Source organism: Denticeps clupeoides, chromosome 16, assembly GCF_900700375.1.
Source record: "Denticeps clupeoides chromosome 16, fDenClu1.1, whole genome shotgun sequence".
Classification (NCBI taxonomy): domain Eukaryota; kingdom Metazoa; phylum Chordata; class Actinopteri; order Clupeiformes; family Denticipitidae; genus Denticeps; species Denticeps clupeoides.
The window spans coordinates 2,282,598-2,301,285 of NC_041722.1; the positions used below are offsets into that span (position 1 = coordinate 2,282,598).

The 18,688-nt window shown below is 44.4% G+C and overlaps 1 protein-coding gene across 2 annotated transcripts; it reads right to left on the reverse strand.

Moving 5' to 3' along the window:
* Nucleotides 1-7,519, reverse strand: LOC114765721 (neuronal acetylcholine receptor subunit alpha-5-like). 2 transcript variants are annotated; one of them, XM_028956104.1, is made up of 8 exons: nt 7,386-7,519; nt 7,006-7,154; nt 5,035-5,186; nt 4,786-4,830; nt 2,614-2,723; nt 2,304-2,481; nt 1,496-2,203; nt 1-844 (listed from the first exon to the last, which is right to left on the reverse strand). In XM_028956104.1, the coding sequence occupies exons 2-8, from the start codon at nt 7,076-7,078 to the stop codon at nt 686-688; spliced, it is 1,425 nt and encodes a 474-aa protein (XP_028811937.1). In that variant the 5' UTR covers nt 7,079-7,154; nt 7,386-7,519; the 3' UTR covers nt 1-685. The 2 variants fall into 2 exon arrangements, with proteins under 2 accessions (XP_028811937.1, XP_028811938.1); XM_028956105.1 differs by lacking the exon at nt 7,386-7,519 and having other exon boundaries at nt 7,006-7,223.
* Between the last annotated feature and the right edge of the window lie 11,169 nt (nt 7,520-18,688).

The window sequence follows — 18,688 nt, forward strand, 5'->3', positions numbered from 1 at the left end:
TGACCTGAGAAAATAAAAAGTGAATGAGATAAAATAATACACCTTGTATCACAGATGCCCGGGTTCAAACGTATTTGCAGAAAGAGGCTTTATACACAAGGCCTGAATTTGATCTACTTTGTATGCACCCAGAGCCCTAGGAGCAGCAAACATCCCAGGGCGTAATATGTGGTTTCCTGTGTTGCAATGTGACAAGCATACTTCATACCATGAATGTATTTAAAACTCTGAAGTGTTGCGTTCTGTTTTGCCACACATCCCTGAAGTGCACCAGCCTTACATAAATAGAAATGCACACACTTTTATTATATTCTTTCACTTTACTGTGCTGCAATATGTTACATGCACAGAGAAAAAGAGTATGTAGCATCAACATCATGCAGAGTCATCATTATTTAACATGTTGACCCTCATCACATATCAAACACAATCATTTATTGAATTAAAGAAGTTTAAATTTAACTCCAGTTAAATAGTGTATATAGCTCATATTATAATATCATAAATTGATGTTACTGAGTACCAAAGGTTTGCAACAGAAAGGAAGAGGTACCGACACAAACAAGCCATGTTAGTAGGTTAATGCTCTCAGTTAATGCCCCTCTAGTAGAAAATGCTAAGTGCATGATCCATTTCTGTGCTTCTGGATAAATTGTTCCTAACCCTCGGTTCATAGCCCCATGGCTCAGCTGCTTATGCCATTGTAACTTGGCACGACGATGCTGGCCCATTTATAGATGACAGGAATGAAGAGAAGGGCCGAGCCTAGCACTGACACCAGGAGGAAGACCCAGAGGAACACACGGTCCAGCACCTGCGCTACAAACTTCCAGTCCTGCACCACCTGGGATAACAATAAACAGTATAATTAGAATTTGAAACCACAATATGTAATTAAGGTAATTACCTTACCCACCTTCAATGTGACCTACAATGCATACATTTGAATGGAAAAACAAGCACGTCCCTTTGAAAATTAAAAAAAGTTAAAAAGCCCAGCTAGCGCCCAGATCTATATCCAAAAGAAAACCCTGGCGTGACCTGAAGAGAGCTGTGCAATCTGATGCCCTTGCAATCTGGCAGAGGAATGAAGAGTTGGTAAGTGTTGCCAAGTCAAGATGTACTTGCTGATGTAATACTAACCAACAAGACTGAAGGCCGCATACTTTTGCTGTTGGCTTCTTGTATGTTTTTACTAGTTCACGTCGGAAATGGGAATTTTCTTTTAAACGATTCATTGTCACAAAACGCGTAAACTTTTACATACACTGTCACTGTACATAGGCACTGTGTATATGCATTTCATTCAACATTTTGCTTTTTATATGATTTTTTTTTTATACTTGTAAACTAATAATCATGTTTCTATTTTGCATCTAGTGGCCTCTCCAAACATCTTATTGTACTTGTCTAACGGCAATTACGGCATTTTGTATTTTGTAGTATATACTACAATGCAACAGGGCTATAGAAAGCATTGAAGGATTTGCCTTACCTCCCGGACTTCATTCTCTTTCACCACATGGAGGGCTATGTAACGTATGGAGTCCAGGGCTGCCTGAAGGCTAGTCCTGGAGTAGAGCAGAGGGTTTGTCTCCTGTTTGGAGTTCTTTGTAACGTGTCCGTTGTCCTCTCTCCCAGCCTCAGCAGGCCTCAGCTTCCCTGATGAGGTGGCATAGCGGTCCACATGACTGCGCATGCAAAGCAACTTGGGTAGGCTGTGCAGGAAGATCCGGCGCACCCAGGGAGCCATGCTGTGGTGCGTGGATGAGGAGCGGTGATGGATGTTAATTGCAAAGACAGTGATGACAATTGAGAGCGTGACAAAGATCATGGTGAACACCAGGTACTCTCCAATCAGAGGGATGACCTTGGAGGAGGACGGGATGATCTCTTCAATGACCAGGAGGAAAACAGTAAGGGAGACCAATACAGATGTGCAGAGGGAGATCTTCTCTCCACCATTGGAGGGCAGGTAAAAGACCAGGATGGTGAGGAAAGACAGGCCAATGCACGGAATGATGAGGAAGAGCGTGTAGAACAGGGGAAGCCTCCGTATGATGAAGGAATACTTGATGAACGGGTAGAGGAAGGTGCCATCACTCCTCATACCCCGACTGCCTGTCGCTGTCACAATCTCCCACTCGCCATTATCAAAGTAATCCTTCTTGTCCACTTGAACGTCCTCGAGAAGAATGTCCACCTATCCAGGATAAAGAAAGTCACCATGATTGGAGTCAAATAAATGACCCATTTTCAGTTCAGTTAAAGCTAGGAGGGAAGAAACGTGACTAATCAACAACCTGAGAGCCATCGTATGTCCAAGATCCAAACTTCATGGAGCAGTTCTGGAGGTCAAATGGGAAAAATGTGACATCTATGGTGCAGGAAGACTTGTAATTTGCAGGTGGTGTCCAGGAGATGGTGCCATCATATCTAACAACAGCCTTGGTGATCGTGGCTTCAAAATGCCCATCTGCACTGTGAGAGCAAATCAGGATACATGGTTTTTGGAATATGGATGATAGGAAGAGTCAGACTGCATCTGAAAAGTCTTGCTAATTTTAAATTGCAGACTGACAGAGATCCAATGTAATGACATTAAGCACATACTTGTCATATAACACTATATCTGGGATCCATATTGAATCAGATGGTACTCTGATTGCTGTAATTCCCAGGTAGTCATCAGGATTCCAGCGCAGTTTCAGGTCCATCCACTCCTGAGAGAATCAACATATATCAAGTGTTAATCATTGATTTTCATTAGGGCTGCACGATTTGGGGAAAAATACATATTGCGATTATTGAGATCAATATAGCGAAATGCGATTGCGATATGATAAAGGACACTTGCTTGTATATCAATGAAAAGTCGCAAACTAATAGTGAAATGTTTAATTTCAAAGTGAAACATACAAACTACTTATAACAACCTGAAATGCCCAGTGCTTTCAAAATACAATATTCTACAAATATAAAATAATCACAAAAAAAATAAAATAATCACAAAAAACTCTTTACATTACTGTCAAACGACAAACCCTGGTAAGGCTAAACAACTGTTTTGATTATATTTGGCCATTATAAAATCCCGTATTATAGTTCTTACGTTTAACCAAAACGTTGTTTGGAGGCTGACTTGAACACAGGGATGCATAGCTTTGCTAGCTTAGCTAAGGTTAAGATTTGTAAACTGAGGTGAATTTCTTTAGGAAATCTTCAAAGTTTGAAAAAGTTAACTAAACAGCTAAGAACAGTCTAAATAATTAATGCCTACGTTTAGCCAAAACGTTGTTTGGAGGCTGACTTGAACACAGGAATGCATAGCTTCGCTAGCTTAGCTAAGGTTAAGACTTATAAAACGGGATTTTATAATGGCCAAATATATTCAAAACAATTGTCCCGCTTTACCTATGAAATGTAATCCCCCGGGATCTGGTTTGGAGTGTACAGCGGTTTGTACAGCCCTAAGCAGCACAAGAGTGAGGCATTTTTTGCACTTCTCTCCATAGACATGTATATGGTTCACGCCACTGCAGAGCCTCTCGCAATATGGCGGCGACGTTGACGTACGATGCAGCTCGTCATGCGCCGTCTACCCATATGTCGCCAAATCGAAAGTAATGTGACCAAACACGTCACATCCGACTGAGATGTGAGACGTGAGACTTCAGTCAGCTCGCCAACTTTGAGAGAATGAGAATGGGTCGGCAACATATCCGATCCAATCCATGTACTAATCATTTAAATCGCATCTTTTTGCGTTCATGTAATCGCACAGACTGACATCGCGACTACGATTGCGATTATATTAATCGTGCAGCACTAATTTTCATGTAATCTTCCCCATTTTTAGTAAATTAACATGCTTTCCATTTCAAAAATAATAATTTTAATAATGTGCAGGTTTTGTGAGCTGCAAATCATCTTGTATTCTTGGATACATTAACTAGGATGCTTATGTAGTTATTACGTAATTAAGTAGCTTGATCCCGCCTCTATGGAGTCCATTATTCACCTGCTTAGTTCTTTCTTTTTTACTTGTATTAATCACTACTGCCAAAAAAGAGATGCATTGTGTACTGCATGTGACATTGGTTATATTTCAATATAACCAATTATTCACCATGCATAGTGCTGTGTATAATGTGTTCACCTGCAGCTGTGCGACTTAAATATATAAATCTGGTTATTTCCCAGGACGTATTTCTTAAAGATATGTGTGTATATGTGTAATGTGGGAAGTGACAATTGAGGAAACAGGAGAGAAAAGCAACCTAGCTTTATCTACCTAGCTCAGAACTTCTGCACGTCTGCTGCTCTGACTGATGATTGTGATGTGTCTGTCTGACTGGCTCATTTTTATGGCCTCTTTGTAATTGCAGCAGAGAGCCATGACCTGTTGACCCTGCTGACACTGAGAGATGACTGTCTTGCCAAAGAGTACAATGGCTGTCTCAGCACAGGAATAAAGCAGTCAGGGGGACAGATGGCTGTGGATGGGTGTGGGGATAGAGGATGTGTATCTGGAATATTGGATGTTCTAGAGGATGTTTTTTCATGCAGGTGAGAGCATGGTTTTGATATGAGAAGATATGATATAAACGATCTGTGTAACAAACAATGAGAGATTAATATTGATGTTTTTGCTCTTCCACGCATATTTGTAATAACTATATAATTACTTCTTTTAATAGGTAAAAATAGTATAGTCCTCATTTAATACTCAATGTTTAATTACTGTGCTTATAAATTACATTATGTCTTTAAACTGGTATGTACCTGTTTCATCCAGACATTAGTCGTCATTAGTTGGTTCTTTTCATCCTAGGATAGATTGAAATCATCTATAAATATAATAGTGCATTCATATGATATATACTAGATGAACCTATACTATATAATAAACCTATATCTATCTAATATATATATATATATATATATATATATATATATATATATATATATATATATATATATATATATATATATATGAGAGAGAGAGAGAGAGCAATACAAGACATTGCTCACCACATCTACCAGTTGGGAGATAGCCAGTCCGAATTTGACACGAATTGTCCCATTCAGTTCCTTCACCGGCCTCACCCATTTCTGGTAGTTGCTGAAGAGGTTTTTAAAAAGCTTGTCCTCTGTTCTAGCATAGGAGGATAAATTAGGGCTTCCTGGACACATAGAGAAGAGAAACAAAGGATTATAACAAATATGTCAGAATTATGTATAATTTTGTATTGTGCACTATAAACATCTTCATAACATCAATGTCCAATGAAGTTGCTGCATTATTGTCACTGGATGATAGATAAGATAAGTTAAGATAAGATAAACCTTTATTAGTCCCAGAAGTGGGAGGTGGCTGATTGTAGCGCTGACTCCTAAGCACCTACTGATACTGACGACCAGCTGTCAATAAACATGGTCACACACCTGACCGCCATAACCAGACCCTGTTATTTATAACCTGGATCACCTGGAACCACAGACCTAAAACTGAACTTTGCACGTCACTTTTACCTCAGTTACTTACCACAGACCAGCTGGGCACACCAAAGACACTTCTGCTTAGACTGAGCTTGAATCGTATCTAATTGGACAAAACTTTAATGCTGTGATTATATATTAACAGTACATTAAAATGACCAAAAACTCCTGTCCAGGCATTGTTACAAAAGTAACTGTGGTAGTTAGGAATGACTGCTAATGAATGGAATATCTACATTGATGTAAAGGCCCATTATCACTTGTGTAATTAGTGTCACTTTAATTGATCTATTGATCATTAGAAAAGCCCTATGAAATGATCTTAGCAGAAATCAGATGCACTGATTAAAGAAAAAGTACAACTGGCCAAATTCTAACTATATATTTATCTAGTGCATCAGCAAATGTGGATCTGACGGGACCATTTCTTTTAGAACTTAATTTGGTAATATTATTCATTCATGTGTTTTTCTCATGGAAATAACCCTAAATGATCCTGTGTCCTTGAAACTTTAAAACAGGGAATTAGGAAATACATGGATTCTGTGGTGTGTCAAGGTCACCTTATCAGATAGAAAATACAAGCTATACATAAAATATTTGTTTGACTTCCTGTCAGACCTTTCCCTCTGTATGCTGCACAAAATCCAAAGGCAGACACCCCAGAGATGTCTAATACATCGTACATAACATTTATACTGCATTGCATAAAATCAAAGTACATAAAGCCATATTTATTAGCTGCATTTTGAGTCTGAGATCATTTATTGGGGGTACTTTTGCAAGCCATTCTGTTGTGCGTATCAGTTAATCAGCTGTATGGGATGGCTGTAAACCTGTAAATCTTGCTGACAGGAGGCTGGTGTGCAGCCAACAGCCCAGGAGATGCCTGGTGTTTCTCAAATCAATAGTTTCTTGATTAACTCTTAAATCATGCATGTGGCACCACAACCTGGCTATACAATAATAAGAGGTCAATCATTCACACCTCATTCTGTCAGAAGGCATATTTGGGTTCTTAGATAAATATTGATCTAGAGATTCTATAATCAGCCTTTTTAATAGGACACAAAAGATACCCTATTTAAAACCCTTTTTGCGCTCTTATTACTAACTGACAAATTGCCAGGTGTGTTACAGATGGAACGCATGCTGGGTTCACAGTTGGACCACCCTCCACCATTCAATCATTAGACTACAGTGACATTTTACAAACTCAGTGCATGTGGCCTGGTAATTGCATTTTAAAAATCTCTTGAACTGTTAGAATAAAGCCATATATCTAAATCGAATGCAAATTATATGTATGATAATGTCCTGCCCATGAGAATGGAAAACATCTCCAGACATTGAAAGAGTCATCGGAAGCACACGGTACATGTACTTACTCCACTGCAGCCTCCCAAGTTGAACAAAAGTTAACTCTGGTAAAACAGTAATAATAATAACAATACTACTACTACAAATAATAAAATTAAAAATTTTATTATTAGTATTACTTACGCAGTGTGGAGCAAAACTGGAAACTGTGTAGTAACTGTATGAGGGTGTAAACCATGCTCTGTGTTCCCACCATGGTCCTGTATCTGCTCTCTGTTACCAAGCCTGGTCTTGTTGAATCCCTTCAGACATCCATCAGTGCTGCCAGGCTGCTGTGTGGAAATGGTGTATGTTGCAGACTGAATAAAGAAAAGCATGAGCGTGCAATCGAAATATGCTGTTAACATACATGCACACACATTCTGTAGCTTCATGCACGTATAAATGTGTGTCAAAGGCATGTCAAATTTTTTGAAACATACTCATATTTTGCACACATGCCATTTTATCCAAACACACACACATTCATGAATGTTGAATCTTCCTCCAGTTTTAATGATTACCTTATTAAGATCACGCGACAGACTGTAGTGGTTCAGACCGCACCTCTTCTTTCTTCCTGTATTCTGCCAGACACTGCCTGAGTCCAGACTGCTTCCAAACACACACTCACACACAAACACACACTCCTCCTCTGCTCCTTCTGAAAAGCCCTGCCCCCTTCTCCCGCGTTTTTCCCCCAATCACAGATCAGCTCCATCACCGTCGAGAAGCCCCTCGATTTGATCACAGTTTGTCTCTGAGCTCATTTATTTTCATTTATAACATGCTGCCTGAGGCATTCAGAGATGTACCAATTTACTTTCATATAATCCTTACATCTAATATTCTTTTCCATTTTACTGTGCGGTTTCTTATTCTTGGGAGTCATTTCATTTATATTTGAGGATATTTTAATTTGGGGAAATGGTGGCCCAACACAATGTGTTTTACTCATACACGTTTATTTTATCACTAACACCAAAAACATTAATTAAGATTTAAGGGGTTATGTTACATGTAAAGTAAATTGTTGGTGAGACGCATCCAGTGACACATCTGCAGGCAAATGTCCTCACCTGCCACTGTCCCCGGAGCGGGTCGCGGGCCCTTGACACCAGAAACGATTAGTGGGTATTTCACTGGTGGTCCCAAAGGGCCTCCCACTTATTCTACCCCCCTCATGTCTCTTCACAGTGCCAGACTAAAGTCAAGCTCAACAGGGCCTTCTTTCCCCACTGATTCTGCCAAGCCCGTTCCCTTGGCTGTGGTTTCGCTGGATGGTAGGGGGGGGCCACCCTGAAGTGGTGCCTCGGCTGGCGCCTAGCAGCCGACTAAAACAGTCGGATTGCCCTGATCCGCACCAGTTCTAATTAAAACAAAGCATCGCGAAGGCCCGCGGCGGGTGTTGACGCGATGTGATTTCTGCCCAGTGCTCTGAATGTCAAAGTGAAGAAATTCAATGAAGCGCGGTCATAGTCATAGTGAAGTCCCTACCTCCCCGTGGTTCCCGCCGGAAATGGCAGGTAAGCACTCCTGTCGGCTAAGAGGGTCTGCACGTGATAACATCGTCCCCGGGTGGTGATGACCTGACACCACCCCGGTATAGAAGGTCAACACAAAACTAATGAAGGTTAGTAACACAATGTCATACCGGATGGCACGGGGCCCGGGTTACCAATGTGCTATGGGCGGATCTCAGGAGGCCGGCCCATTACAACTAGGCCTCCTCAAAAACTGGATACGGCGAGGGTGCTGTTTGTGTCAATTGGGACACAAACAGACTATGAAGATACCAAACCTTTGGTATCTGATGACACCCAAACTTTGACTGACGACAACACACAACAATTGATTCCCTTCTCGCTCACCATCTGGAATAGTTCTTTTAAAGAACCCAGACTGGGCGAGAGCGAGATTGAGGCGGACGGCGCGGACTTCGGCTGGCTTCATACCGGAGAGTCTGTAGAGGATCTGTCTGATGACTATGACAATGAGGAGGCAACCCAACTTCCAGAACTGGAGGCGTCCAGTTATGCTCTAGAGCATTCCCTATTGGTAGAGCCGGTGCTGGGGAATGTGAACACCTCGGAGAGCGAAACTGTGACGATTATACTGCCGAACGCCATGATTCATTGTCAAGTATGTGGGGAGGTGCCTGGAGGCCCGATGAAGGCGCAGGAGCACTTTGTGAAATATCACAGAGACGTTCCTGTTGCCTTCAGTTGCGAAAAGTGCGGAAAAAAAAGACCGAAACCCAAGATCTATCCTGAGCCACCATGCGAAGTGCAAAATCGGGGCTCCTCTGATCCCTCCGGCCAGGGATCATGAGTGCAGAATATGCGGACAATCTTTCAAAACCATCAGCGGTCTTTCCCAGCACAAACGACACATGCACCCCACAGAACGAAATGAAGAAAGGATTGCGGCAGTGTCACAGCCGAGCAAGAAGAAGGGAAGAAAACCTCAGTTATGGTCACAGGAGGAAATTGAGAGACTTTGCCGACTTGAAGTGACCTACAAGGGCGCAAAAACCATTAATAAGCTTATTGCTATGGAACTGGGCAATAAGAGCCACATCCAAGTGGCGGAAAAAAGGAGGCAATTGCGCGAATCAGCTGCTCCCAAAATCGCGCAAGCTGTGGATGCGGATCCTCTTGCTTTCCTTATAACCGCCACAAAGGTGATCTCAGTCCCATCTGAGATAGCGGACTCTCTGAAAAGAGAGACTGCTAGGCTGTGCAGTCCAACCCAGGTGGAGGAAGAGGGCGAGCTGGCAGCTGCCCTAAGGAGATGGGTAAACGGCGATGGGCCTATTGAAGAAACCGTCAAGAAAGTGACTGAAAAGTTAATTTCTAAGACGGCCTCTTGTAGTGATAAGAAAAAACACTATGTGAGGGAGAAGCGTGACAAGGAAGCTGGGACCTACACTACATATGAGTGGATGAAGAGGAGAGCAAGAAGCAGGGCACAGTTTGGAAGATACCAGTGCCAGTATTTCAAAAACAGGGCGCGGCTGGCGGCTCTTATCCTCGACGGCAATATTACAACGAAATGCCAAATCCCCGCTTCTGAGGTACACGAAGTGTACAAGAAGAAGTGGGAGTCATCCACTAACTATGGAGGTCCTTCGCACTTGGGGGCAGTGCTGACAATAGTGTGTTTGAAAGCCTTATCACTGCAGAGGAAATCCACGAGAACCTGACGGCCATGAACCGCACATCGGCCGTCAAGCAATGCAGATCAATACTGCTGCCCAAGACAGCTGACCAAGAACAGCTGATGGAGATTGGCAACTGGAGGCCAATTACTATCGGGTCAGTACTCTTGAGACTCTACTCTCGGATTCTAACCAAGCGTTTGGTTAGGGCGTGCCCTCTGAATCCGAGGCAGTGAGGGTTCATCCAATCTCCGGGCTGCTCCGAGAACCTAATGGTTCTCAAGTACATCATGGAGCAAGCTAAAAGGGAACGGAAACATCTAGCAGTGGTATTCATCGACATTGCTAAGGCATTTGATTCGGTATTGCACGACCACATCGTGGACGTGCTGAGGCGACGAGGGCTGGACAGCCACGTTATTGGAGTTATCCAGGACTCCTATGAGAGTTGTCACACCTCAATCGAGGTGGGTAACAAAAAGACCCCAGACATTACCATCAAGACTGGGGTTAAGCAAGGCGACCCGATGTCCCCACTACTGTTTAACCTTGCATTAGATCCCTTGTTGGCGACACTCGAAACCCACGGCTGTGGGTTTCAAACTGAAGGCGGGAAGGTTGCGGCCCTCGCATTCGCGGACGATCTAGTCCTATTGAGCAACGGCTGGGAAGGCATGAATACCAATCTGTCAATCCTGGAGAAATTTTGTAATTTGACTGGCTTGTCACGGCTTCATGGTAACACCTACGCATGACTCCTACACGGTGAACAACTGCCAACCATGGGCAATCCAGAGGGCAGATTTGCACATGATTGGTCCGGAGGAGTCTGAGAAATACCTGGGAGTACGGATAGGGACTTGGACAGGTATTTCAAAGCCAGACACAGAAAGTCAGTTACAACAATGGATCCAGCGAATTGACGAGGCACCACTGAAGCCCTCTCAGAAAGTGGTGATCCTCAACGAATATGCACTGCCGAGGCTCATATACAGGGCTGATCACGCGAGCGAAACATCTGTGAGGCTTGCCAGGCTCGACGGACTGGTCAAGCGAGCGGTAAAGGCTTGGCTGCGTCTCCCCCACTCGACATGCGACGGACTGCTATACTCGTGGAGAAGAGATGGCGGCATGGGGCTCCTCAAGTTAGCAGATTCCGTCCCATCAATCCAGGTAAGGCGAATTCAGAGAGTTGCGCACTCCGAGGACCCTACCATCAGGCAACTCATGAGTTCGGCCAAGGCACAAGAGGGCTTTGAAAGGGCTTGGAAAAGAGCAGGGGGCGCACTGGATACTGCACCTGCTCTGACTGACCCCTATACACCATCAGTCAGCCCTGAACACGTTGACGGCTTAACCACACCTCAAAAGGTGAACTATCCGGTCCCCCGGGACTGGAGAAAAGACGAGTACGAGTACTGGTGTCGGCTACCAGTACAAGGCATGGGAACCGTTTGCTTTGGGAACGACAACATCAGCAACCACTGGTTGCGAAACCACCGTGGTTTCAGAGAGCGGCACTACATCGCCGCTCTTCAGCTCAGGGCGAATGTGTATCCAACCCGCGAAAGCCTCAATCGAGGTATAAGCGGGGCCTTGCTGCACTGCGGGAAGTGCAGCTCTAAATACGAGTCCTGTTCCCATATACTGGGACAATGCCCTGCTGTCCAAGCTGCGAGGATAGCACGTCACAACAAGATTTGTGACATCCTGGTTGACGAGGTGAAAAGGTTGGGCTGGGAAACGCATAAAGAACCAAGGCTATACACAACTAAGGGCGAGTTGCGGAAGCCAGACATTATATTTGTACGAGAGGACGTTGCAATCGTAATCTATGTCACTGTGCGATGGGAGTTTGATTCCCACTCCCTCGCAAAGGCAGCCAGTGAGAAGGTAGTTTACTACCAGAGCCTCGAACAGCAGGTTCGCGATTACATGGATACCCAAACTGTGCATTTCTTTGGCTTTCCCATCGGAGCAAGAGGAAAATGGCACAGTCAGAACAACGCGGTGTTGCAACTACTCGGGGTGACGAAGGGGAGGATGAAGGCCCTTGGAAGGTTAGTGGCGAGAAGGGCCCTTCTGTACTCCCTTGATATGCTTGTCATGTTCGGAGGTGGCACTTACTCCGAACAAACATAACCGGATCAGACATTTTACCAACGTGGACCTCCCAGCTGGAAGGCCCTGGGATACTAGGCCTCCCCGTGTGATGCCATCCTACACGGTTTGACGAACCCATCGGATCGGACACCTTACCCCCACCCCCATCCCCTTTCCCTTTCCCCAACGGGAATCTCGTTCATCCATGATGATTATTTCACTGGATGAACGAGGGGCTGATGGGCAGCTAATAATAATCCAGAAAGGATGCAACACACCATCCCGCTGGTAATGACAGAGTTGTGCCTCTGTCAGCTAAGAGGGTCGGCACGCAACAACATCGCCCCCTGGGTGGTGATGACCTGACACCACCCCGAAACTGAAGGTCAACAGTAAGTATGCAGGTAAGCGATAAATTGTCATACCGGATGTCACGGGGCCCGGGTCAACAACGTGCTATGGCCGGATCTCAGGAGGCCGGATCGCAGCCCATTATAATTAGGCCTCCACAAAATCTGAACAAGGTGAGGGTGCTGTTTGTGTCAATTGGGACACAAACGGATTATGAAGATGCCAAACCTTTGGCATCAGATGACACCCAAAAACGGACTGGCGATACCACCACGACATCGATTCCCCTATCGCTCACTATCTGGAATAGTTCTTTCCAAGAACCCAGACCGAGTGAGAGCAGGATTGAAACTGACGGCGCAGACCTAAGTTGGCTGCAGACTGGTGAGTCTGTAGAGGACCTGTCTGACGACGATGGCAAGGAGGATGAAGCCCATCTTACAGAACTGGAGGAGTCCAGTTATGCTCTAGAACACTCTCTATTAGTTGAGCCGGTGCTAGGGAGTGAGAACACCTCGGAGGGCGAAACTGTGACAATCATACTGCCAAATTCTATGATTCATTGGCAATTATGTGGGGAAGTGCCTCGGAGGCCCGGTGAAGGCGCAGGAACACTTTGTGAAGTACCACAGAGATGTTCCTGTGGCTTTCAGTTTCGGAAAGTGCGGTAAGAGAGACCAAAACCCAAGATCGATCCTGAGCCACCACGTAAAGTGTACAATCGGGGCTCCTACGACCTCTCCGGCTAGAGGTCATGAGTGCACTCTGTGTGGACAATCTTTTGGGACCACCAGCGGTCTTTCTCAGCACAAACGGCATGTACACCCCACTGAAAGGAATGAAGAAAGAATTGCGGCAGTGTCACAGTCAAGCAAAAAGAAGGGCAGAAAACTCTATGGTCGCAGCAGGAAATTGAAAGACTTCGGCAGCTTGAAGTGACCCACAAAGGTGCGAGAACTATCAATAAGCTCATTGCTGCGGATCTGGGAAACAAGAGCCACATTCAAGTAGCGGAAAAAAGGAGGCAATTGCGTGAATCAGCTTCCCCCGAAGTCATGCAAGTTGTGGGTGCGGACCCTCTTGCTTTTCTGATGACCGCCTCGATGATTATCTCAGTACCATCTGAGATAGCAGAATCCCTGAAAAGGGAAACTGCTAGGCTATACGGACCGGCCCAAGAGGAGGGAGAGGACGAAGTAACAACCGCCCTAAGGAGTTAAACGGTGATGGGTGCATTGATGAAACCGTCGAGAAAGTAACTGCGGAGTTACTTTCAGAGATGGCCTCTAGTTGCAATAAAAGAACACACCATATAAAGGGGAAGCGTGACAAGGGTAAGGTCTACACCTCCTATGAGTGGATGAAGAGGAGAGCTAAAAGCAGGGCATTATTTGGTAGATACCAGTGCCAGTATTTTAAGAATAGGGCACGGCTTCAAGAAGAAGTGGGAGTCATCCACCCAATATGGGGGCTTAGGGGCCTTTGCAATTGGGAGCTGTGCTGACAATAGTGTGTTCAACTGACTTATCATAGCAGAGGAAATTGGGGAGAACCTGGCGGCCATGAACCGCACATCGGCCACAGGCCCTGACAAAATGACATGGAAGGACATGAAGGATTTATGCAATGGTTCTACGGTGGTGGATCTCTTTAACGCATGGTGGGCCACTGGTAAGATCCCAGTGGCGGTCAAGCAAAGCCGGTCGATACTGCTGCCCAAGATAGCTGACCAAGAACAGCTGATGGAAATTGGAAACTGGAGACCAATAACCATTGGGTCAATGCTCTTGAGACTCTACTCCCAGATTCTTACCAAGCGATTGGCTAGGGCGTGTCCCTTGAATCCGAGGCAGCGAGGGTTCATCCAGTCTCCTGGCTGCTCCGAGAACCTAATGGTTCTCAAATACATGATGGAGCAAGCCAAAAGGGAATGGCAACATCTTGCGGTGGTATTTATCGACGTTGCGAAGGCTTTCGGTTCAATTTCACATGAACACATTGTGGATGTGCTTAGGTGGCGGGGGCTGGACAGCCATGTAATCTGAGTTATCCAGAACTCCTACGAGGATTGCCACACCTCAATCGAGGTGGGTAATACCAAAACTCCGGAAATTAACATCAAACCTGGGGTTACGCAGGGTGATCCAATGAGTCCACTACTCTTTAACCTTGCAATGGATCCATTGCTGGGGACACTCGAAACCCATGGCATTGGGTTTCAGACAGAAGGTGGGAAGATTGCGGCCCTCGCATTTGCGGATGACCTCGTTCTGTTAAGTAACGTTTGGGAAGGTATGTCCCACAATCTGTCGATTCTGGAAAAGTTCTGCAAACTGACTGGCTTGACGGTGCAAGCCAAGAAGTGTCATGGCTTCATGATAACACCTACACATGATTCCTACACGGTAAACAACTGCCAACCATGGTCGATCGAGAGGGCAGAATTGCACATGATTGGTCCAGAGGAATCTGAGAAATACCTGGGAGTACGGATAGGGCCCTGGACAGGTATTTCAAAGCCAGAAACTGAGAGAATCGACGAGGCACCACTGAAGCCCTCCCAGAAAGTGGTGATCCTTAACGACTTTGCTTTACCGAGACTAATATACAGAGCGGATCATGCCGAAGAAACATCAGTGAGGCTTGCCAGGCTCGACGGGCTGGTAAAGCGGGCGGTTAAGGCTTGGCTGCGTCTTCCTCATTCGACGTGTGACGGACTGCTGTACTCATGGAGAAAAGACGGCGGCATGGGGCTCCTAAAGTTAGCAGATTCCGTCCCATCAATTCAGGTAAGGCGTAAAAGTACAAGTAACCTGCAAATCTTACTTAAGTAAAAGTCCCAAGTACTTAGTTTTAAATTTACTCTAAAGTATTTTTTTTTAAAGAAAGTACTCACACAATGGTTTGTCTCAACATCTGGGGTTTGCCATTTTGTAAAAGCATAGTACATATACTGACTTATGCCTGTACTGATGTCATTGCTCATAATAATTACAAGCAATTATATAGTATGTGTATTGGAGAGTTTGGTGTGCTTATTGTGCGTGCACTCCTGTGTGTACCTTAGAATTATGTGGATGACAAGTTATCTACTAGGTATTACCCACTAATATACCATTAAGATAAACCAATCAGGACATGATATATCTTTAAATCATTTATGTACTTGCAAAACTATTCAACACTTCTGTTAAGAGCAGTAAAAGTGAAACACAACAGTAACCAAACACCAGTGGTAACAAAGTAACTAGCACAATCAAGTATATTATTAGGCCTATTTACTGTGTTAAACTATGTATATAAACCTTATAATTATGAGAGATTGCATTTAAGTGAATACAAAACCAAATTGGAGGGGGTCTCTAAATATGTGAGAAACCCAGGAAAGTGTTGGTGTATTGTGATCTCTAGTCAGAGATGACTACTGATTGTGAAACAGGCGGAAAGCACCACTTCCAGCCAAGCTGGACCAGTGTTGTGCATGAATGCGTTCAATGAATGGCGTTCATATTTTTCGTGAATGCTGAACTGAATGAATCAGTTTACAAATGATGAATGTGAACGTGAGTGACGTTCACTCTGGAGAGACTGAACGCCGCTCATGTTTTAAAGTTTGCTGGTTACAGGCTAGCATGGCTGGTGCTTCGAGTCCGGATGCCTCTGCAGAAGCAGTTTGTTTACATTTTCACGGACTGAAAGAAAAAAAAAAACTAAAGAACAAATGTGAACTAGTTCATTTTTTGAGCTGTGAACTTGGTTCAAAATTTTAAAAAATGAACTATGAAAGTGAACTAGTTCTTTTTCAGTGTGGACTGAAGCTGGACATTATGCTAGCAAAGACATTAAGCTATCTTCTCTGAGCTAATAAACCAGGTTTATCTTACCACCGTGTTAAAAAAATAATGAAGCTACACTGGTGTGATTTTTATATTATTTCTGTATATCATCATACATTTTGCTAGATAATAGTATCATAACATGTCATAACATACCCAAAAGCATAGCATACCATAGCATAGCTTACCTCTATATGTTTTTTCAAAGGGGAGTTTTTAAATGCCAACAATTCTTTATGTTGAGGCAGGCATGGGATGCAAAGAAATCGCAAGGACTCATTCTTTGCTCCTTAGTACTCAAATAAATTTCTGTCATGATCCGGACCGACAGGGGTGACTCCGGATCCGGAGTTCGGACCGGAGTTTCATGTTCGTCTTGTGTAATGTTCCCTGATGTGTTCACCTGTTGTATATTTATATAATTGTATAACGCTGTCCTGTTCGTGTCTGTTCGCCGTCAGGTCACTGCGTGTTAATCCCTTGTCGTGTGCAGTTTGTATTAAACCCCTGTCTTGTGAAGTCGCGCATATGCGTCCTCCTTCATCGCCATGTCCAGCCCCCACGTGACAATTTCTTAAATCCGGACAAGGATTTCTTTGTGATTCAGAGCTCAGTAGATGCAGCTCTGGGTCCATGTTGAATGTCTCGTCTACCAGCTCGTGCTGCGAACTGACGCGCACTCTGCCATCATCGGAGCTAATAAATCCTGATTGGTAGGAAATGGCAAACAACGCCAGAACGCAATAGGCGAACTATTTTTTCATGCAACATTTTGAGGAAATTGTGTTCATAAAATATAATGGCATAAACTGTACAAATGTAGTGGAGTAGAAAGTACAGATAATTACCGCAAAATGTAGTGGAGTAAAATAAAAAGTATGCATTATTATTTTTACTTAAGTAAAGTACAGATACGTAAAAATGTACTTAAATACAGTAACAAAGTACAAATACTTCATTACATTCCACCACTGGCACACTCCGAGGACCCTACCATCAGGCGACTCATGAGTTCGGCAAAAGCACAAGAGGGCTTCAAAAGGGCTTGAAAAAGAGCAGGGGGCACTGCATCTGCTCTGACTGACCCTTACACACCATCAGTCAACCCAGAACACATAGACGGCTCAACCACACCTCAGAGGGTGAACTATCCAGTCCCCCGGGACTGAAGAAAAGACGAGTTTGAGTGCTGGTGTAGGCTATCAGTACAAGGCATGGGAACGGTCTGCTTTGGGAACGATACCATCAGCAACCACTGGTTGCGGAACCACCGTGGTTTCCGAGAGCGGCACTACATCTCCGCTCTCCAGTTCAGGGCGAACGTGTACCCGACCCGCGAAAGCCTCAATCGAGGTATAAGCGGGGCCTTGCTGCACTGCCGAAAGTGTAGCTATAAATACGAGTCCTGTTCCCATATACTGGGACAATGCCCTGCTGTCCAAGCTGCGAGGATAGCACGTCACAATAAGATCTGTGACATCCTAGTTGACGAGGTGAAAAAGTTGGGCTGGGAGACACACAAAGAACCAAGGCTACACACAACTAAGGGCGAGTTGCGAAAGCCAGACATCATATTTGCGCGTGAGGACGTTGTGATTGTAGTTGATGTCACTGTGCAATTGGAGTTTCATTCCCACTCCCTCGCAAATGTGGCCAGTGAAATGGTAGTTTACTACCAGAACCTAGAACAGCAGGTTCGCGACTACACGAATACCCAAACTGTGCATTTCTTCGGCTTTCCCGTCGGAGCAAGGGGAAAATGGCACAGTCAGAACAACGTGGTGTTGCAACTCCTTGGGGTGACGAAAGGGAGGATGAAGGCCCTTGGAATGTTGGTGGCAAGAAGGGCCCTTCTTTACTCACTTGATATGCTTGGCACTTACTCCGAACAAATGTAACTGGACTCAGACATTTTGCCAAATGGGGACCTCCCAGCTAGTAGGCCCTGGGATACTAGGCCTCCCCGTGTGATTCCATCATGCACGGCTGACTACTTTATCGGCTCGGACACCCTTCGCCCACCCCCTTCCCTTTCCCCCACGGGAATCTCGTTCATTTGTGATGATTATTTCACATGGATGACGGAATAGCTGATGGGCAGCTTATAATAACCCAGAAAGGACGCAACCGACCATTGTCGCGGCATCGAGCAGCATCGAACTAGCCAAATGCCTTGTCATCTGAAACATTGTCATCACATTGTCATTGACATAGAGTTAAGATGACTTCATGATTTATTGTCTTGAAGCTTTTTATTAATAAAGCAGAATTCATTCATGAGTTCTGGTGATGTCTGTGACTTCTCAAGTTAATCTTGATTGTAAATTCAGTAACATACTTACTATGTATGTAGGGAGGTAGATTATTAGTATTAGTA

What these genes read in the sequence shown, in the direction of transcription:
- LOC114765721 (XM_028956104.1), bottom strand. Translation starts at nt 7,078, where the DNA reads ATGGTGGGAACACAGAGCATGGTTTACACCCTCATACAGTTACTACAC. An exon ending in CTAATGTCTGGATGAAACAG is followed by an intron (nt 2,724 to 4,785) that starts GTACATACCAGT and finishes TGATTCTCTCAG; the next exon opens with GAGTGGATGGACCTGAAACT. An exon ending in GGACATACGATGGCTCTCAG is followed by an intron (nt 2,204 to 2,303) that starts GTTGTTGATTAG and finishes TATCCTGGATAG; the next exon opens with GTGGACATTCTTCTCGAGGA.